Genomic DNA, 21,142 nt, shown 5'->3' on the forward strand with positions numbered 1-21,142 from the left:
ATGAGTTTCTGCATCTGGAAGAGCGAAGAAAATGCTTTGCATTCCACGCAGATGATGGAGGTGTTACGACCGACTCCTCTTTCTACTATCACTGCTGCTGGTGAGGCTGATCCTGTGCTATCTAGCCGTCTTCCCTTCGCATCTCCCCTGCATTGTCGTGTGCCTATGTGCGTCGTGGCGCTTCTCTGTTTCTTCCCTTCCTCTTCCCATCTCGTTTGTTCATTTTAGCCCTATACAGAAGATATAGCGCGATGTTGTTCGTGGTTGGTGTTTTTTTTTTTGTTCTCTTCCGCTCTCTTTGGAAGTATTCGCCGCTTTTTCACTCACATCCGTGCGCGTGTGTACTTTGGTGGTTGTGGCCATGTGTGTTTTCGGCTTCGTCGCCTCGTATTTTTCTCTCTTCTCTTCGTTTATTCTGTGGTTGCTGTCGGGCGTGCTCGCGCCAGTGCTAAGGACGACTTCCCTTTTTGTTTGTTTCGTTTTGTTTTCGTTTTGTTTTCCTTCCTGCCTTATTTGTTGGCGTTGAGTCTCATCGCGTGCCTTATATATGGTGGCCCTGCCCGTGCTGATTTGCAGTCCCGCCCCCCGGCCCCCATCTCCATCTCATTCATACACACACGTATACACACGCGCTTGCACGCGCTGAAGGTTCGCCCATGCCGCACCGCGACTGGAGCAAAGTTCCTCCCAAAAGCAACCAAACAAGCCCAATACGAAGCGAAATGCGAACGTCCCCTTTTCGAGCGGCTGGTGAAAAATAGGAGATACGCCGACTAAAGGGTGAGAAAAAGGGGGGCGGACAGGCAGTGCCTCCATCAGTGACTCTTGATAGAACATGGAGAGAGCATTGCCATGCAGGAGAGGGGCGTATAACCGGCAGTCGCTGCGCCGGTGTCTGCGAACAAACGCGTCCATACCGGTCCACACCTGTGCTACTCTCTACTCACCACGGTGCTTTTGCATTTACCCCTCTTCCCTACTTGTGTGCGGGTGGTGGGGTGCGAATGCGCGTGTACGTTGTGTTTCTTCACGTTAGGGCCTTCCTTTTCTGTCGTCGCCACTCTCTTCTGTGTGTGTGTGTATCGTCGTTATCCGCCGTCTGTCTGTCATTAGTGCGTGCTCGCTCGTGCTTGTGCGCGCGCTTGCACGTTCTTTGTAGCCCAGCGAATAGAGAATCGGCTATGCATCGCTCTCATTCTCTTTCGAAGGTATACTCCGCCTCCGTGATCTGCGTGGGTGCTGCGCACAGGGCGAGAGGTGGAAAGGGACGCAGGACAGCAGAGAAGATTTACCTCATTTACTACGAAGCGCACATCTCGTTCTCTCCCCTTCTCAATCTCCACCCCAATCACGACAGAGGATTAGTGGGGGTGGGGGGAGCGGGCACAGAGGAAGTCCATCCCCTCGCTTCGGTGTACATACAGACTCCATCCGGCACATACGCCAAGATACCACCTGCTGTCGCTTTCTTGTGGGGAGTGAACGGAAGGACTCAGCTGTTCTGTGTACATGTCCTCCCTTTCCCTGCCTCTTGCTCTCTATCATACACACCCACACTCATATAACACCAAGCATAGAACCTGCGGGTAAAGGGGGGAGGGCCACCATCCTCCTCTCCCTCTTCACATATACACGCTCACGCACCCAAGAAGAAAAGCTGGCGGCACATCCAATGGAATGAAGAAGGTGAAATATGCCGCCTCAGCCGCTGTAACGCCACATTCGTATGACAGAGGAAGGGACTGTCACAGTGCAACTGCATGGATGCGCCAATTGCTCTGCAGGCGCTTTTCGACGTGGCGGCCGCTGCTCAATCGAACACCACCGCGTCCTTTGAAGTCCTTTACGCCGCAGGGGGCCATGCGCAGCTCTCTTTTCCCGCAGCACCGGTGTGTTTCGTCACAGGCAACACCAAGTGATGCAGGGGCGCCTGCAGAAAAGCTCAGCCCCTGGGAAAAGGCGTTTGAAGAGGCGCTTTACATGGGGTTTACACATCAATCCGTTGTTGGTGTAGCCGACTCCGCCGATACAACACCTTCCAGCGACCTAGCAAACAAAAATGTCGCTATCCGCGTCGCGCCCTGTATCGAGGACCCCACAGAATCCCCCAGTGCGGCTGCAATCGAGGTACCTGAGGATACTGCTGGCGCAGGTATCACAGGCTCTGAAACTCTCTCGGTGACACGTGCTGCAAAGTCGACCCCTTTGGCCCAGACTCCACGAGAGAATCCTCGCCCTAGCAGCGGAGTCAGCAGCCCGCCCCTGTTGCCGTCCGTCTCACAGTCTGAGGAAGAGCGCCGCATGCATCGCATCACCGAGCTAGCGTTTGAGCAGGCGCTCTACGGCGACCCCGTCGTTGAAAGTAGGGGAGACGGCGGCGCCACCGGCAGCCACAGTACAAAGACCCCTGATTCCACCTTGAATACACCAACCGAGCGGCCGACGGGCGAGGCAGCGGGAGTGGTCGAAGAAAGCCGCGAAGGCCGTGCAGTTGTTGCAACTGGCGTCGCTACGCAAGCATCTCCAAAGTCATTTCCACCACCTCCGAGCCACCTACCTCGGGGAGGCAGCGCAGAACTCTCGAAAAGTGCTCTTTCACCTTTACAGGCTTCCAGACTCAGCGAGGAGAAGGGTCAGCCAATGTCGGCAACGACAGTGACAATGCCACGGGCAGCTTTCGAGTCTGCTGAGGCTGCGTTTGAGCGCGCGCTCTATGGCGATCTCATGGTGGAGCCGTTGAGTGGGAAGGCGAAAGTTCTGGTGCCCAGTGATGCGAGCATAGCTGAGGCAGGTAGAGAGGGCAGCACGTCTACTGGCGCTCCTCCGTTGTTACCGACGACACCTACTTTGCTCGGCACTCCTGCCTCGACGCGACCGTATCCCGATGCTGGTGTCGCGGATGCACTCATATGCAGCCCAGAGGATCTCGCATCGTGTGGGGTGGCTGAAGAGAAGCCAGCATCCGACATTCGCGAATCCAAGGCAGAGAAGATGCCACAGGGCCGCGGCGATGTCCGTCAGCTGGTTGAGAGCCCAGTGACCACAGGGGTACCTGCCACAGCTGACGGTGGCGGTGCTGATAGAGTCGCTGTCAAGGAAGCCATTCCTCCTCCCACCGTCTCCATGCGCTGTGTTTTCAGTCTCGACCGTCGAGATTCCCCTGCTGACCAGTTCGCACTCTTTAATGCTCTGTTCCGTGTCACAGATCACCACACAACTGTCGTCACGCACATCGACCCTGAGGATCGGGTGAGGCGATGCATGCCGCTACTGGATCGTGTCAGCAAGCGGGAACTCTTTTTCGCAAGTGAGTGGGTCTTGGATTTGGAGCGAGCCGATGGAACCAACACTGCACCGCTCAGCACCGAGAGCGCAGCCGGCTTCGCAGAAACTTCGGCGCCGCCGCCTTTCACACACCGAGAGGTGATAGGACGCAGCAAGGTCCTGCGCACCCTCGTGTTCCGTCTGCTGCGGGTGCCACACCGCTGGTGGGACCAGGTGCAGGAACTCGTATTGCTTGCGGTGAAAGAGGCGGCGGCACTTCATCCGAGCTGCACAACTGCCGTAGACGCTGCAGCCTCTGGCGAGGATACCTCTCTGAAGTCCTCCGGTGCCGGCGCTGATGACGCTGCTGCCTCTGTTGTGATGACTGCCAGCGACACGGTTGCTGCGGGTGGTGTGATACGAGACACCACTGCGGAGGATGTGCAGGCGGCCATGACTCGCGTCTTCAGCACCGATCCCCAGCAGGTGCACTTTTTCAGTGACGCCTTGCGGGAAGTACTTGCTGCATTGGGTCACACCAGCGGCACCGATCGCTCTCTTCCAGCCTTTGAGGGACCGCTGGGGGCGTGGAAAGCTTTTGTGCTCACGCAGCGCCACCTCACAACCGGGGTCTGCGGCCCGCACACGCGGCCCTTCAGCTTTGGTGAAGGACGGCCCACTATCACCGCCTCAGATCTTGCACCTCTGCAGTACTGTGAGGCTGCCGCCTCCTGGGACGACCCGCCGTCTTTAGGGCCGCTTCCCTGCGCCACCGCTGTGCCGCACCGGGCAGAGGTTTACCTGACGAAAGGGGAGCGTGGTGTCGACGAGGCCCACGCGGGGAGGGCGTCTTTACCTCGCATGCCCTCGGCGAGCACTGCCGCTGTCGACGCCATTACAATGGCGTGGGACAAAATGAGCGAGGAGGAGCAAAACACGTTCCTCTTTGGAGCCGAAAGCGCGCAGCTCTCCCAGCGAGTTCGCGAGCTGGGTGGTGTTTACGCCGTGTTCGGTCAGAACAACACGCCGTTTGAGATGGAGAGCATGCTCGCGGAGGCCGAAGCGGCGGCGCAGCTGCGCGAGGCACAGGAAAAGGAAGAGGCAGAGGCCGAAGCAGCGGGCGTGGGTAGCACTCACGCGCTGGCAGAGGCCTCGTTGTTGGAGGTGATGCGTGATCGGGAGGCGGCACGCGTGCGTGCGTACGATGTGGACCGGGTGGTGCTCGAGCTGACGAACGGCGAGGGAGTGGCTGTCGCCAGGCTGCCTGGTGGCCGCTCCACCTTCCTCTCCAACCTAGCAGCTGCGTCTAGCGCGCGAGGCGGAAGGACCTCCCGACAACAGGGTGACCACGGACGCATTAGTGCGGTCGCAGCCGCTTCTAACGTGCCGTTTCAACGACAACTGCAGAATAACGAGGACGTGCAGCTTGCCGCGCTGTGGCAGCGCTTCACCCGAGCGTCAACGGGTGACCTCATAGGCAACCTCCTCTACGTGCGCCGCCACGCCAGTCTGCTGGTGCACGAGGCCATGGTGGATGTGGCGGTGCAGAAGGCCTTCTGGTTGCTCTTTTTTGCTCGCGACGAAGTGCGCGCTGTCACCCATCCGAAGCGCACGTACGAGACACTCTGGAACTTGCACCACCAGCTCGTGTCGCTCTTTGTGTTACCCAGCACTGATGGGTCACCGCCCTCGCCAGCGCCGGGGCAAGTCGCCCGTAGTGGCGAGGACGCACAGGCGATAAACCCGGCCTTTGAGTCTCTCTCGCTGCACAGTCAGGTGAGCTACGCTTGTTTTGGCTGTGCGCACGTGCTGCCGCAGCGCGGCGAATCGGCCAAGTCGTCGTACCTGAGTACGCTGGTGACGGAGCCCGCGGGAGTGGGCGACAGTCCCATCACTCACTCTGGCGTTCACAAGCCCTATGCATCGCCGAAGGATCTGTATGCTGCCCTCACCGGGACCTACAGCGGTAGGGTCGCTAGGCGCGAAGGAGCGACAGCAGTGCCTTCAACGTCCGCCGTCCACTCGCAGGTGGCGGACAGTGTGAGGGTAAATTTTGAAACCCTCTCAGCCTTTCAGCAGCTTGCCGTCGCTTTCTGCTTCCCCCGCAACGACGCCGAGAGGGACGAAGCGGCGCGGCTCGTGTCTGGGCGTAGCGGCATCACGGCCGTGAATGCGCTGACGACCACCACGCGAGGAGCGGCAGACGCGGAGGGGGATCCGCAGAATGAGAGGGGCGAGCCCTCGTTGGGTACCGGATCACACCTCACATCTGAAGGGAAGCTGTTGGATGATGGCTGCCGCGCGCAGCCGAGTCTCCACGTGGAGGAGCGAATAAAAGGCGCCAGCAAAGTCAAAACCCACGACAACTGCTCCACCGGTGGTGACACATGGCTGCAGCAAGTGCAATGCGCTCTCGAGGGCAGTGTGTACGAGTGTCTCCGCTCTCTCCGAGCAGCAGGCGTGCTTGCGACCCCGCTTCCTTCTCCCAAGCACCGCTTCAGCGACACCAGTGTGATCTTGGCGACCTTCTCCAATGAACAACGGCGCAAGGTGCAACGCGCCGTGCAGGATATCACAGCCACAATGATCGAGGGGGATACTGTGGAGTCCTCGGTAGGTGCACCGTCGTTAGCGAGGGAGGTACTTGTGCCTGCCAAGGCAGAGATCAAACAGCATCTCATGCCCCCTCTTGACTCAACAATGGCGGATGCGCTCGCGTCTCCTCGGCGAAGGGGTCGGAAGGCGAGGACAACTGCAAACACACCACTATCGTCAGCTATGTCGGTGGTGCGCGACAAGCGCCAGCAAGTCACTGAGACGATGCCTACGAACGACCTGTCTCTACGACGCAAGCGGGGTCGGAAGCCACGTGCTGCGAGTTGCGAAGGTATCGATAGTGCACCAGAGAAGCAAACAGCAGCCGCGGTTCTCGAAAAGACGAAGCGGTTGAAGACCCCCTCAATGAAGCGGAGCCCGGGCCACCGAGGCCGTAATCGTGGAGGGGAACGGCAGGAAAGCGGAGTGACCAACGAGGAGGTGGCCCGTGTCATGGCTTTGTTTTGCGAAGGCGCGACGTAGACCAAGTGCATCCGCGTCTCTGCCCGCTGTGGGGCAGAGAGGCCTTTTGACAAGCGCGCTTCGCAGCTGCCAAGTCAAGCTCCTAGCCATGCGTGTACGTGTGTTTGTCGAGCGTCATCCTGCTGCGCTGTCCAACTACCCACACATCCACTCAACAACGCGCTCATACATATCCCACGCTCACTCAAACAGTGATTGGTACAACTGAACGAAAACGAGCATCCGTGACCGCCCCACAAGAGAGCAGCATGCGTGTTGCTGAGCTAGAGGCGAACAAGAGGTCGAAGAAACACACTCTGCTGCAGTGACCCTGTGAGAACCAGCTACTCATCGGCGTCATTAGCCATGGTAATCTACGTATGCCTTTTGCTCATAGTCAATCCGCTGCTGCTCTTCATGCCACCCTGTCTGTCTGCCTCTTTCTCTCTGCCCCTGCTCCTTTCCTGACCTTCTCTCCTTTGGGTTGCGTCCTACTCGGCGTTGTGCCACTCCCCTCCCCCTCTTCCCGTCTTCTCTCGCTTCCTATCCGCCCCCCCCCCCCCCTCCCCCCACTGGCATTCGCATGCCGCATCACTCTTCTTCTTATGCTCGAAAGCGACGCCACAGCGGGCCCGCAGACGCGATTGCGCTGCATCGTTTTTTTTTTTTTCTGCTTCGTTGTGTGGAGAGGAGAGTACAGGCCAGACGGCCTTTTGGATGTTTGTTTGTTGACTAGCTTGCGAGGCGCTGCTTCTCACACTCAGTGGCGATCAAATAGACCCCACACGTGTCCCAGCGATATAACACAAAGTGTATACTCACTCCACCAGGGCAAGGACGAGTGCAGCTGTAGGGAGTGGGGGAGGGGGGGAGGTAGGGACACGACAGCGACCTTGCAGCGTATCCACGTGCAGTGACGCTGAAACAATCCGACTGGAATAGTCGAGTGGGCAATACCCCCACAGTGGCAGAAGGAAGGAACAGCAGCAAGAAGGGGAGACAAGCGCTCTCTCTTTCCTTTGCGTCTCTTAGCTCTCTTTACCAATTGGAGAGGTCCGAACCACAACATGCAAGGAAGCGTTACAGCGCCGAAGCTGTGATTAACTTGATTTTCTCTGCTTGCAACGAGCTCCCACTGTCCCACTGTATCGGCTGGGATTCGCGAATTAGTTGAGGATTCATTGTGTGTGTGTGTGTGTGCGCGCTCCTGTGCCCGTGCCTTGTGGGACTCGCACAGACAATCACACCGACATCGACACCCACTGTTGACCTCAGAGGGACTGTCGACGTTTTATTAGTGTCTTCTTTTAATGTCTTCCGCGAAGCTGAGAGTACGGGTGACTGACATGCTTCGTAGCGTAGCACGGCGCACGTCAGTGCAGTTGGGCACTGGTGCAGCTTGCCTCGCGATTCCTTCGCCCTCTGTTGTGTCACCCCGACTGCAAGTAGTGCCCTCTAACCCAACAGGGGTAACATCTGTTCGTGCCTTCCCCCAGGCTTGTCACCTCCGCATCCCTCACACACCCTCGATCTTGCCTTGTGGCTCATTGTCCACGGCACGTCGGTGTGTTACCCTGTACCCCAAAGCGTCGCGTAGAGTTGTTCGAAATGGGAAAAAAAAGCACTTCAACTACCTCACAGCGGATCGTATGCTGCCACCGGAGAAGAAACTGTCGCGGCTGTCCATTCGCAATCGCGATGATGTGAGTCTGCGACGGCGCCGCGATTACAAGCAGCAGCTAGTACGAGATGTGGAGGAGAAGATCCACTTTTTTCCTCCCAGCATCAAGAAGCAGGTGTTCTTCCCACTCATGACAAACTCCACCCGCGTGAGGCTCTTCCGCGGCAATCGCGAATATGGGCTCCGCATGTCGACTCGTGTCTTTAGCATGCTCCTGGATCAACTTTGCAAACGAGAGAATCGAGACTTCATCCTGGAGCAACTGGGCAAGCTTGGACTCGAGCTTCCCACCGCAGAGGACTGGGAGCACTTCGCCGACCCGGTGACGGGGGACATTACAACGGGGATTATGTACTCCAACTGGGTCCATTCCGTCTTGACCACCTACGGCCGCATGTCATTCACAGGCTCGACGCATCTGCTGGCTGGGGGAGCGACCACGCTGTTTGCGTATGTCATACGAAACTACTTCAACCGCACCTTGGTGCCTCCGTTGGAGGACTGGTCGCGCCAATTTGGCCCTGTCGCCGCCGAGGAGTTCTTGGGGCGGCCACGCGGCCAACAGAAGGTGAGTCTTGCCATGTCCGAGGCAGTGTGCGAGGTGCGTGTGTGGGGCCGTACGCAGGCGCAGGAGGGTGTCTCGCGCCTCTCGCTGCAGGAGCAAGATGATCTCGTGAAGTGGGTGAAGAACAACTTGAAGAGCCACATCGTGGAGATGGAGAGAAAGAACGCCTTCGCTTCTAAGGTACTCGCAGTCCTGCACAGCCTGCCGGAGGCGAAGGCGGTCAATAACTCGTTCTGGGTCTTTAAGGAGGCAAGGCGACTGGAGCATGTAATTAAATTGAAGGGTGCCTTCTTTCCGCGGCAGAGCCGCGTGCGTAGTGAGTGGAGGCAGTTGTCGATGGAGGAGAGGGCACGATACTCGTGCTTTGGTCAAAAGCGCCAGACGGAGACGGCGTGTGGGCGCAAGCTCTTTATTCGTTACTGCTGCCGAGACTACGGCTTTAGTTTGTCGAACGCGTCACAGCGCTACACCACCCTTGGCGACCTGCAGAAGGCTGCGCTGGACTTTCCCTTCTACTTTCCGCTCACCCCAAGCAACGCCGCCACGGCTGCGTTTCACCGCTTCTACGTTGCGATGTGCGACCGATACGGTATGGTGCGCACCTACAACAACGGCATCGGTAACCGACTCTTCAAGGCTGCCATGCGCGAAAAATGGGATGCCCTCTCCATGGAGGAGCGGCAACAGTACGAGGACCATGACCAAATTTATGCGGTGTTTCCGCTTCAACCGACCACTGGAGAGGCAGTGTCAGGGAGCGCCGAAACATCGACCTCGTCGGAGTCGCTGCCGACGAAGACGGCACCGTCGGCGGTGACACAGAGAAGTGAGGGCTTGACCACGCGATGGGGTAAACCGGCCAAGTTGCTAACGCAGACACAACCGGTAAAAATTGGGCCTCAGTACTTTGTGGAGGAGCGGCCGCCATCGTTGAAGGTAGACGATACCGCGCTCACTGCGGAGACGTTGCTATTGAACCTTCGCCAGGCTGCGTACGGCAAACGCAGGAGGGGCCGCCCGCCAAAATTGGCTGCGACGGACACTCAGCTTAAAGCAACCCCGGCTGGTGCAGAGACGGCAGCGGTGGCCGATGAGCAGCCGCAGTCACAGAAGGAAAAAGAGGCGGGTGTCACGCAGGACATGGAGGTGCCCGCGGCCGCGTTGATGAGAAACCGTGGCCGCCGCAGGACGTCCGGTGTCACCCAAGGCGAAGGGTCGACGAGGACGCTGCAGTCAGCACTCCAAGTCGTCATAATCTGAGCGCCGCATTCCGCCTCAGCATTTGATGGAAAAATATGAGGTTGATGGTGTGTGTGTGTGTCTGTCAGGTGGGGGAGAGGGAACACACGATGCAACTTTGCTGGTGCTTTATGACGATGGAGGAGGAAAAAAGGAGAGGGGAGAAAAGGGGGGATGGAAGTGGGTGCATATGTGCCTCTACAACTGGGGTGTGTGTGGTTGGTGTGCAGAACCACTCGTGGGGTGTTCCTCCACACGTTGTGAGCATGCAAGCAGTCGTCGGGCCCCCAATTAGCCCCACTGTTGTTCGTAGTGGTGTGCTGTGGAGAGGAAACTGAGAGAAGGGGCGAGAACAAGAGTGAGCAGGGAAGCTGTGGCCTCCATGTTTTCCCCCTCCCAGTTTCTTTCTGTTGTTGTTGTTGCGCCTTGGATGCGGATGTGCGTTGTCGTACAGCCTCCCTTTCACCACCGTAGCTGGCCCTACTGCTAGCACGGGAAGCGCTTGGGTGTATCTGTGTTTATAGGTGTGCGCGTGATCGCTCACCTTTGGCTATTCGCGCTCAACACATCGCTCTCTCTCTCTGCACACCCTTTACCACGCACTCACACGCAGAGCATTTCTTCCTTGCTTTCTCTTCCTCTTTCCCGTCAAGCGCCTTTGGTGCTAGAGCCTGTCTGTCTCGGCTCCGTTCCCACCTCGCCCTCTCCCGCCTCTCTCTGCTCCTTCATGGCGCAACATAGAGTTTCTTTCCTTTTTTTTTCTCTCTTTTGTACTCTGCACTCGTGTTGATTGCAGTTCACCGTGCTCTCTCTCTCTCTCTCTCTCTCTCTCTCTCCTTCTTCCCTGTTTGTTTAGGTCACCACCTCATCACCGCTCGTATTCAAGAGCGCTGTTGCCGCTTTCCCTCTTGGCGGCTTTGAGCTGTCATCCCTGTGCCACTACTGTTCACAATCTTAACAACATGAAAGCCCCCAAACAAAAAAAAAAACACTCGTCTGTCATATTACGAGGCAGGAGGTGGTGACTGAGGCGATGGAGAGGTGACGAATTGTGTGTGTGTGTGAGAACGTGGCCTCGTTCCCTCCACGCGACAGGCAACATCGTCTTCCACCTTTCTGCTTCCCCCCCCCTACGCACATTTCTGCAGCAGCGTCGGACCTATGGCAATTGTGCGTGGAGGCATGACACCCATCGCAGGCACCCTCCTCACCTTTCCTGCCCTTCCCAGTCCCCCGCATTGCTCTCACACACCCTACCCACGCCTCTCTCCCTTTGTTCTCGCGCTGCCCGCTCATCATCTCCACACCGCGTTTGGCTCCCAACCTTTGGCGTGGGAACACGTTTCGATGGACGCCCACAGCGTCATTGCCGGGCAGAAGTACACTTGATCGTCTGCAGGTATCAAAATACACACCTCTATCCAAGACACACACACACACGCACACACTCGAAGATCTCTTCTTCTTCTGCTCTCTCTCTCTCTTCTTTATTAGTGGGTTCACTTCTCATCATTTTGACACCGCTGCGTGCCCTTTGCTCGGTGCAGAGGGGGTTTTTGTGCGAAGTTGATTGGCAAAAGGTTTTCGTGCTTTCACCTGAGCTGTGTACGCGTTTCACTGAGCACCCGTCGAGTTTCCCCTGGGGAGAAGAGGTAGGGGAAGAAAGAGTGCATCGCCCCTCTCCGCCCCTTACCCCACTCCCTAACAGACACGCAGACGCATTACCATCATCATTGCTCTCTCGCTTTACTGGCGCGCCATCACACCAACTGTTATCTGTGGACTTCTCGTTCTCTTCTCTTCGGGCTTGCCTGTGCGCTCATGTGGATGCGGCTCTTGCGTCTCCCTCTCTCTTCTCCATTGTAGGAGTCGCTGCCATTGTTGTTTTGCCTCGACCTCCTCTCTCTTTCCTCTCCTTCCACGTCTCTCCGGATCCTCGCTCTCTGTCTGTCTGTGTGTTCTTCTTTTTCTTCTCCCTCCTTAATGTACAGGTGTGTTGGCCACCGTCTCTTGTCTCGCATCACTTTCCCACTATCACCACCGTACACCGCACATACTCACACACCCTCCCTCTCTCCCTCTCCCTCTCCCTCTCCCTCTCTCTCTTTCCTGCTCCTTCGCTTGACCCCTTCTCTTACTTCATTGCTGTCGGTCCTCTTCCCCTCTTCGCTCTCTTTCTCACTCTTCAAAGCCACTATTGTATATCTTGCTGTTCTCCGGGTGCATACGCATGTGCGTGTACGTGTGTATGGATGAGTGAGTGCTTGCTGAAGTCGCCTATCACCTCTTCCGTCCCCTCTCAACATCAAGTTCTGTGTCGTTTCTTCTTGGTTGTGTGCCCCCTTCTGTCTGTCATTGTGCTGGACACCGTCAACCTGTATATCAGCTTGCCTCGTTTCGTGCTTCCGCTTTTCCTTTCTTCTCAGTCCCTCTTCTGCCCTGTTTGCCGCACTCCGCCAAGGTCGTAGAGGCGAAGTTTCTCCCTCATTTGTGTGAGCAGCTGCGTCTCGTTGTTCTCCTTTTCGGACTCTCTCTTTGTTTTGCTCTGGCAACACAAACGTTCTCTGCACCCGCCACACGCACGTGTGTGTGTGTGTGTAGGTGCGTGCGTACGTCTATGTGAGCCCCGAGGAACGGGGAAAGAATCATGGGAAATTCGCACGCAAAGGTACGATCCACCACCACAACTACCCTGGTGACAGCCACGTCGCAGGAGCGGTCCGACTGCATGCTGCCCCCTAAGACACCTCTGCCCAACACTTCGCTGAGCGAGTCTTTGCGTCCTCTGCCTGGGCCGCGTCGGCCACCGCGTCTGTCTGCACGGCAGACCGGCACCCCATCGGCCCCACCCTCGCAGCACTCATCCCAGCAGCCGCCAGGGAGCGCCTCGACATCGCTGATGCTGTTTGAGAAGCAGCAACTGGCGCAGGCACTGCAGTTGCGTTACCACTGCTCCGAGGCCTGCGCCACCTCCACTGTAAACACTTACTACCCTGACGAAGAAAAGTGCCGGGCAACAATTTCGGGGAAAATGACAGCGCCGTTCGTGTTGATCGTTGGGATGGTGCCGAAGCAGCATGAGTACATTGAAAACCTGAGCAGAGACCTCGCCACTGCCTTTCAGAACTTTCCGTACCTCAACGGTACGGCGAAGCCACAGGACGAAGAGCAGCAGGATGGGTACATCAACGCGGTTGCCAGTGGCAAGAGCGGCAAAAATGGTACGACGTCGCCGTTGGCTCCTATCGACTGGGCCGAGGTGCGGGCTCGCCTCTTTTCCCACGAGAAGGCTCCACTGTGGTACATGTACACAGAACTGGTGTTTCCTGGCGACACCCACGATCTGCGCATCTACGAGAACGCCTACCAGAACCTTATTGTCAAGGAAGGCTTCTCGCACGTGCTTGGCTGCTATGCTTCCGGAGATGGTATGGTGCCAGCGCTCGACTACGTCAACGCCCGGCTTTGCGGCGAGCCTGTCCAGTCTCTTGCCCGGCGCATGAACTTTGGCGAGGACATCGTCGAGGCACTCGATTCTGTGGAGGCGGAGGTGCCCACCTGTGTCTACACACGTGTGAACGTGTTTGGCAATAACCCCGCAACATCTTGCTCCTCTCGGCAGGATAAGGGCCACGCGCAGCAGGTCCTCAAGGAGGCGGGGCTTCCCTACATTCGCTACTGCGTGACGACGCGCGTGGATGAGGCAGTGGCAAAGGTGAAGGATGGCACATTGCTGCTTCCAGTGGTGGTGAAGCCGAACTCCGGTGCTGGGTCAGAGTTTGTGGCCCTGTGCTACACCGTGGACGACATACGCGTCGCCTTTTCAATGGTAGAGGGTGTGCGCACCTCGCAGGGCACAGACGCGGCACAGCTCGTTGTGGAGGAGTACATTGAAGGCCCCGAGTATGTTGTGAACACGGTGAGCTACCAAGGCGTGCACGTCGTCACGGATGTGTGGGAGAGCTGGAAGTACCCGGAGCCGGTCGTCACCACTGGCTTGACGCGCAGCGCCGAGGAGGCCCTGCGCGCTGCCGGCATCGAACGCCAGAAGCAGCACAAGACATCCATCTTGTACGACAGACAGACCCTTATCCCAAATCTGGCGGACTTGCCAGCGAGCCACAGCGCGCGACGGATTGTCGAATACACGCTCAAGTGTCTCGATGCCCTGGGCCTCGAGAACGGCTGCGGCCACAGCGAGCTGCGCCTTGACACCCGGAAGATGGCACGCGAATGGCGGCAGCAGGATAGACAACGGCTCAGAAGGAAAAGCCCTCTTGGCGCGGCTAATGACGAGAGCCCGAGTGAAGGCCAACCACTCTTGATTGAGCTCAACTCTCGCATGCAAGGCGACATCCCACGCAGCAACGAGGTAATTGGCTACGACCAGTACTCGCTGCTCGTCTACATCTCAGAGGCTGTGAATGTGTTTGGTGCGGCCACGGCCGTCTCCACCGCGTGGCCCTTCCGCGTTGACTCGTCGTCGCGGTCGCCGCGGGTGGGTGAGATTCCGTGGCCGCCGGTGCCGCGTCTGTACCGCGCTCGACACTCCGCCGGCTCACCCATGACGACGACCGTGCTATTCCTGGCGACGAAGGAGGAGTGCATCCTCAATGGCGTCGCTCTGCAGAGCCTCACTGAGCTCCGCACCTTCCAGCGCTTTACCCGAACGATCTTCAAACCAAATCAGCCCGGGTTTGTCACGCCCCTGCGCCGCACTATCGACCTCTTCTCCAGCCCGACGTCGTGTGTCATGCAGGGGAGCACTGCAGACGTGGAGGCGGACTGCGCCACCATACGGTCCATGGAGTCCGCAACGCTCTCTTCGTCGACGAGGGCGGCGCTCTTCAAGCTCGCCTCCTCTATCCACGAAACAGAGCGACTGCGCGAGAGCATTCGCACTCTCGATGAGCGACTGGGCGCCGTGACGGTGGCGTATCGCGACGCCGCCGCTCTGGCGGGGCTCTCGGCCGGTAGAACCACCGAGGACGGAAAAGTGAACGACAAATATAAAGGCAAGGGAAACGGTGACCACTCCTGTCAGTCTGAATTAGAGGCGCTTCAATGCAGCCTCTCCGCCCTTCAGTCGGAGCTGACTTGTGCAAAGAATAACGTCTCCGTCTACGAGAGACGTGTGCAACACCAGCGAACCGACTTTGCCAATGCGCTGGCAAGCCAGCAGCCAGCCCCGCTGTACATTAGCTACCAGGACTTTTCGATAATGAAGGCGACGGGTGTAGGGAATAAGTTGGCTGTCACGTAAAGGCTGCGTGGGCGTGTTTGCGGCGCGTGACAGTCGTCCTTCTGCGCGTTTTCAGTGCTGTCTGGGGTAAAGCGGAATGCGTAGGCAGGGCGTCTACCTGTCATCGTGCAAGCGTGGCTGTGTAACGGTGTGCACTTTTTTTCCCGTACTCTTCCTCTTTTCGAGTGTGTCGTTGTCTTCCCCCCCCCCCCTCCACCCCTCTCTCTGGGGGATTCTGCGAATGGCGCACCTCATGGGTACAGGCTTGTCGTGTGAGGGAAGCGGCGGCCAGCACTCGTCACTGTTGTTCCTCCCTTCTGCGTTCCTTTGTCGTTTGATCTCCCCCAGGTGATGATGAGGAATCCAGAAATCGGATGCACATTGCTGGGACGTGTGGACACTTGCAGGTGGCAACCGCCGAGAAAAAGGGATTACATTTGCAAAGGTGCAGGTCAGGGCCTCGAGGTGCAGTCTCACAAGCCAACAGACCCTCCCCCCTTCTAAGCTGCATGACCGCTTGCGCCTGTCTTCCGCTCCTCGTGCACAGCATGGCAGCTACAGAGCACTCCTCTCGCTCGGTGCAGCCACCCCCCCCCCTTCTTTGCACATGACACACCGGCTAAGCGAAAAGGGCTTTGTTCATTTCATTACCGCTTGTTACCTGAAAAAGACTATCTCAGTTCAAACATGTCGGCCACCAGAGTCGATAGCAGACGAATGCAAGCGTCGCCTCTCGCAGTCCTTGAGAAGTAAAGGGGCAGATTACACCGCAGAGGAACTGAAGGCAGAGAAGGAGGACGATTCTGACGGCCCTCTCAGCGCCGAGGCAACCCAAGGCAAACATGAAAAGCGTGAAGTACCTCACGGAGGAGAGACGTATGTGCGAGCACCAGTTACACCTCTACCCGTGGATGTAGGAGCCGATCAAGGCTGAGTCACTTTGGGAGGATGGGCGCAGCAGCGCACCAAAAGCCCGCAGCTCGCGAAGAGCCAGAGGAGGAGAGGAGAGTTCCGTGAGTCTCGCCCGGCAAAGCCATTTGACTCCCCTGGTGGTGAGGCTGGGCTAGTGCCTGCTCCTCTCAAATGACCTGAACGAGGCAATCTACGCACTGATGCACGTGATCCTCCACTTCAGCACTGATGACGCCATCAAAACGCATAATTAGCTTATGGCCAGCCCCTGGGGCGGGGGGGGGACGCACGGTGGCTTCTTGCGGTGGGCGAGTTGCCAAACTGCAGTACCCTCTTTTCCCCACAAAGCGACGTGGGCTTAACGCATATCTCTTACAGGCTGAGGTGAGGGTAGCAAGCGGTAGCCTGATTGGCGGCACGGAGAGTGCTGTGACAGGGCTTCATAAGAAAATGAAGGCCGATGCATTGCTTGGTGGCGGATACATTATTCCCGTCCACAACGCCCAAGGGAACCGAGCGGGCGTGGCAGGCGTACGCGAGATGGCGAGGCAGCTGAACGATCTCACATCTTGTCTGGTTGACAAGGTGAATCACCAGATCAAAGGCTCTGAAGGCAAACATGCGGCAAAGCGAAACCACACCACAGGTAGGGCAACAGGGGTCGTGGCCGAGGTCGGGACGAGTGCCGAGGCGTATTCCACAGAAGCAGCGCTGGGGAGCAGCAAAGAGAACCTGTGCGAGGGGCAGCACCGGCACCGACAGTCCTTAAAACAAAGCGGAGGCAGGGCCGCCCGTGGGGTGTCCCGGAGAGGGACAGTACAGGAGCAGGCGAATGGAATGTGCTAACAGGAGGTGGCGTGTCACACGGGAAGCTGACAAGCTGCGAGCTGCGGGTTGGTCTTCTCCTAGGCTACCTGTTAACACAACTCCATCGCGAGTGCACACGGCTGTACACCAAGCCGGTACCTGCCAAGAGGCACTTCTCCATACCCCCTACGCGCGCGGCATCACGGGCTAGCCAATATCCGAACCTGAGGTAGAGCGCCCAGCACGGTACAGCTGCATATTTTCGACTTAGCCCCTGTCCATCATCGTCAGGCGGTACGCACGCGCCCATGCCCCCTCTCGAGAATCGCAACACAGCTGCCTCTGACCCTTCTCAAGCGCCTGGTGGCCCAACAGCGCCTCAGCGAAGGCTGCGGACTCGTCATGTGGGCCAATGTATTCACAGACGGACTGGATGAAGCGATACGACAGCCCCACGCTGCACCATCCCGCTTGGGCCCCTTCATCCACTGAGGCCACCACAAGGAAGCCTGGAGGGAGAGATTGCTCGTTACCAGACTAATGGCTCCTCACTACTACAGCTGCGCCAAGTCGCGGCGTTCCGTGCTGGAATGCACGAAGGTGCTGACTGTGGGGTTCGAAGCCGTGCTGCCACAGAAGGAAAAGTGAGTCGAGGGAGAAGTGGACAGAGACGGACTGGGCGAGTGCGCCGGAAAACGAGTCCCTCGACGATGCGCGACAGGCAAGGTACACGCGTTTCTTCGCTTCGCAGCCCTTCATACTTCACAGAGGGGGAGAGGACAGAGGAAAAAGCCTCCATTGCTACTTCTCATCCTCCCGCGTGGGCCTGCGTGGACATGCGTGCTTGAAGCTCGTTCGTTCGTTCTTCTTCTCTCAGATGGGCATCCGCGCACAGCTGCGCACGCAAGACAACGTGTGCACGCACTTTTCGTTTTCGGTCAGTTTTTGCGCTACTGCCTCATCCCGTCGCCCCCCCTCCTCTGCTTGCCGTGGTGCCTGGGTCAGTGGGCTAATTTGTGTTAGCACACTGAGTGCTGCCACCCTTGCTGGCGGTGCTGTCACAAAATAGATGACGTCTTGACGGCCGATGGAGATGGCGGCAGTTAGGTGTGTGAGCGGGTGGAAGTTGAGCTGAGAGAGCGTAAGCGGTGACAGAGATCCTCCTGGTGGAAGCCGTGCCCTCCCGCCCTCTTCTGTTCGCCTCCCTTCTTTGGCTCTCCTCTACCCTCAGAGTGTAGACTGTGTTCTCGTGCTCACCCACGAAGGTGTCATGTGTACTTTGAAGTGTATTCTGCACACCCGATGATTGTTTAACGCGTGCCTGGATGCTCCTCTTTTGCCATCACGACATGGTCCCAGTGCACTACTGTCAAGAAAGGAGACACCATAATGTGCCATGCCTCAGCTGGCCTGTCCGGACGCTACTCCTTCTCACGGGACTGTATGCACACAGGCACACGTGCACCGACAGAAGTACTACACAAGAGGCGAGCACAGGATGAACCATGACCACTGAACGCGCAGCGGCTCTCGTCTTCGTTTCTGCTTTGTTCTTTTGCTCGCTTTCCCGCTTGCACATTTCCTCTTTTCCCTCCGGATGCATCATCACAGTGTATTCACAGACGGCGTACACACGCAGAGAGGGAGAGAGAGTGAGAGAGAGAGACGTAAACCCGTCGAGTCAGAGAGGGAAGGTTGCACGCGCTCCCCTCACTGCGCCGTATCCACCACAACAGAACAAAACATACAAGTGACCAACAGGCGTACAACCACCCCGCCCCCTCCAAAAGAAAAAAGCGCACGCCTGTGTGTGTGTGTGTAGCAGGTGATCTCGAGTGATGGATTCCCTTTCGTGGTAGTGGCTGCCGTCCTCCCGTGTGTTGCTCCCGCGTTGACTGTGTGTTTTTCTTCTGCTTTTTTTTTTGTTCGTTTTCTTCCACCGCTACCGATGGTTTTGCTTCTCTTTTCGCTTCCATGCCTCGCCAGGTGAGCGCCGTAGTCGTCTGTGGGCCTTCTGGTGTCGGCAAGACGACAGTCGGCCAAGAGCTTGCATCGCTCTTCAAGTGCCCCTTCAAGGAGGGGGATGACTATCACAGCGATGAAAACAAAGAGAAGATGCGCTCTGGCGTGCCGCTGACAGACGAGGATCGTGAACCGTGGTTACATCGGCTAAGGGAAGAGACGCTCGCGCCATGCCAGGGTCTCAGCACTGTGTCAGTGGTGCTCGCCTGCTCCGCGCTGCGCCGCCGCTACCGTGACGTGCTTCGGGGGATGGGCTGCAGCAAGGATCCTCAAGCTGTCGCCGACATGCTACAGCACACGGAAGTTTTCTTCCTGATGCTCAGTGGAGACGTGAAGCTCATTGAGGAGCGGATGCAGACGCGCCAGGGCCACTTCATGCCAGCCACCCTCCTCGGATCTCAGATGGCCACCCTGGAGGCACTGCAGCCAGCGGAACTCGGCTCCACGGTTGACTTGGCTGACCCGCCTGCACTGATCGCTGAGAAGGCAGCCGAGCTTATTCGAATCTCCACCACGCCATAAGTCTGCACCTGGAGCCCATTCACCCCGCAATGTGCGCTCGACCAGGGGCAGCTGATCGCTTGCTACTCTTTTCTTTTGCCTTCCTTCTGTTGCCTTCCCTACCCTCTCGCAGGCAATTTTGTTTTACTAACTTCGTCGCCCTCCTGTATGACGACGACCTACGACGGTGACGGCAAACATGGACCACTACTTGCACGCGTGCTGGAGGAATCCGGCGCCCTCCCTTTCTGTACGCTGAAACACTGCTGACTATAACCTCCGTGCAGCACACCTTTAGAGGAGTGCATGAGAAGAATGAAGGTCAAGGTGTTTTGCTTTTCTCAGCGAGTCCGCTCTCTCTCTTTGCCACCCAGCACGAGTTCTGCTCTACTCTGCCCGGCCCGCCCCCAAGCCCATCGCATGGCGTGAAGCCGCCATGGACGCGCGCGTGACACCAATGCGCTGACTCAATCACCTGCGCACGGCCTCTGCCTCAAGCTCCACCTACCCCGCACACCGCTGGTCGCCCCACGGCGGCGCACATTGGGCAGGACCCTACCTGGTGCATCCCTCGGGGTGGCGCAAGGCTCCCCCCGCCAGTAGGCAGCGAGGGCCGGGTGGGACACGCGGACACTCTGCCTCTCACATGAAGGGCGCAGGCGTGTACGCTGTCGCAGGTCGCTCCAATGCCACGCCATCCAGGCCCTGGCCACCGGCATCAGCAGCGACGCATCACTCTTGCCTCCCCTACGTCGTGGGTGCTGAGCTCTGTCACCACTAGAGGTGGTTTGGCCTGGACAGGGCAATGGGGGAGGGAGGGGGGCTGCCTGGCCCCTTCCCGCACCGCAGAGTGGGGGGTACGGGAGTGTGATGCCATGCACTGAGATGTGTTCCCCCCGCTCCGTCATCAGGAAAGAGAAAGAGTGGAAGAACAGGAAAAAGGCTTGAGGCAAATCGTAACCAAAGCGCGGGGAAAAACGTGGGTGTGCCTGTGTGTGTTGGACTTCTGCTCTTCTGTGCGTGGATATGTATGCGCGCGGGTCTATGGTGCTGCCTTTTTGCACTCGTGACACATCACTGGAGTCGCACCAGCAGCGGGTCATCACTCCCCCCACCACTACCTGTCAGAGAGATAGCAGGCAAGAGGAGCTGCTGTGAGAGTGTGCGCAACGCGCAAGCATGCACGCATGTGCTCGTGTACACTTTTAGCATAGTGGGAGGTGACGATGGTCCCTCTCCGTTTCTTTTTGTGCTGCTCTTGAGGGCTCGTTGTTGCTGTTAGCCTGCTGCGCTCCCCCTCTCCTATTCGTCAGTTTCTCTGAGCAGCTGTTTTTTTTTTTTTTGGTCGCATTCCTCGCCGCAAAAGTGAATGTGAAGTGCTTCCCTAAGAGAGATGCTTTGCTGCGGTGCACTCGTCTGGTTTGCTGGGCCATGTGTGTGCGCGTTGATTAAAGCAGGGCGCGTATTGAGTCTCCTTCTTTTCCTTCTCCAGCCTCCTTCCTCCCCCCCCCCCCTGCTTCTCTCTCCTCCTCACGGTGCACAGGGTGGGAGTTTAACATACACGCACCTATATGCATATATGCAGAAACGTTAGCGCGCCTGTGCGTGCGATTACATCATACTGAGTACACGATACATAGAGTCTCTCGAAAGGGGAAAGCGCACAGACACAACCACGTACTATCTGGTATCATTACTACTGCCGTTACGCCGCCTCCCCCCCCCCCCCCCCCAGGGTGGTCTAGTGGACGTGTCCATAGCCAAGCACGAAGAAAAAATAAAAACTAAGCACAGTCCAACAACTGTTTCCAGCTGCAAAGCCAGCATACTCGCCACCTCCTACCGCTTCCCC

General features: G+C 57.7%; 4 protein-coding genes across 4 annotated transcripts; all 4 read left to right on the plus strand.

Annotated features, from left to right (window-relative positions):
• Window positions 1-1,677: 1,677 nt before the first annotated feature.
• Window positions 1,678-6,342, plus strand: LBRM_28_1140 (conserved hypothetical protein; the record flags this gene model as incomplete). Its single annotated transcript, XM_001566095.1, has 1 exon — window positions 1,678-6,342. One exon carries the CDS (start codon window positions 1,678-1,680, stop codon window positions 6,340-6,342), a length of 4,665 nt encoding a protein of 1,554 aa, XP_001566145.1.
• Window positions 6,343-7,631: 1,289 nt separating this feature from the next.
• On the plus strand, window positions 7,632-9,827 carry LBRM_28_1150 (conserved hypothetical protein; the record flags this gene model as incomplete). Its single annotated transcript, XM_001566096.2, has 1 exon — window positions 7,632-9,827. One exon carries the CDS (start codon window positions 7,632-7,634, stop codon window positions 9,825-9,827), a length of 2,196 nt encoding a protein of 731 aa, XP_001566146.2.
• A 2,878-nt stretch (window positions 9,828-12,705) lies between these two features.
• LBRM_28_1160 (conserved hypothetical protein) lies at window positions 12,706-15,069 on the plus strand (the record flags this gene model as incomplete). Its single annotated transcript, XM_001566097.1, has 1 exon — window positions 12,706-15,069. The coding sequence occupies one exon, from the start codon at window positions 12,706-12,708 to the stop codon at window positions 15,067-15,069; it is 2,364 nt and encodes a 787-aa protein (XP_001566147.1).
• A 3,813-nt stretch (window positions 15,070-18,882) lies between these two features.
• Window positions 18,883-19,311, plus strand: LBRM_28_1170 (conserved hypothetical protein; the record flags this gene model as incomplete). Its single annotated transcript, XM_001566098.2, has 1 exon — window positions 18,883-19,311. The coding sequence occupies one exon, from the start codon at window positions 18,883-18,885 to the stop codon at window positions 19,309-19,311; it is 429 nt and encodes a 142-aa protein (XP_001566148.1).
• Window positions 19,312-21,142: the final 1,831 nt, after the last annotated feature.

The sequence above is a fragment of the Leishmania braziliensis genome, chromosome 28, assembly GCF_000002845.2.
Source record: "Leishmania braziliensis MHOM/BR/75/M2904 complete genome, chromosome 28".
NCBI lineage: Eukaryota > Euglenozoa > Kinetoplastea > Trypanosomatida > Trypanosomatidae > Leishmania > Leishmania braziliensis.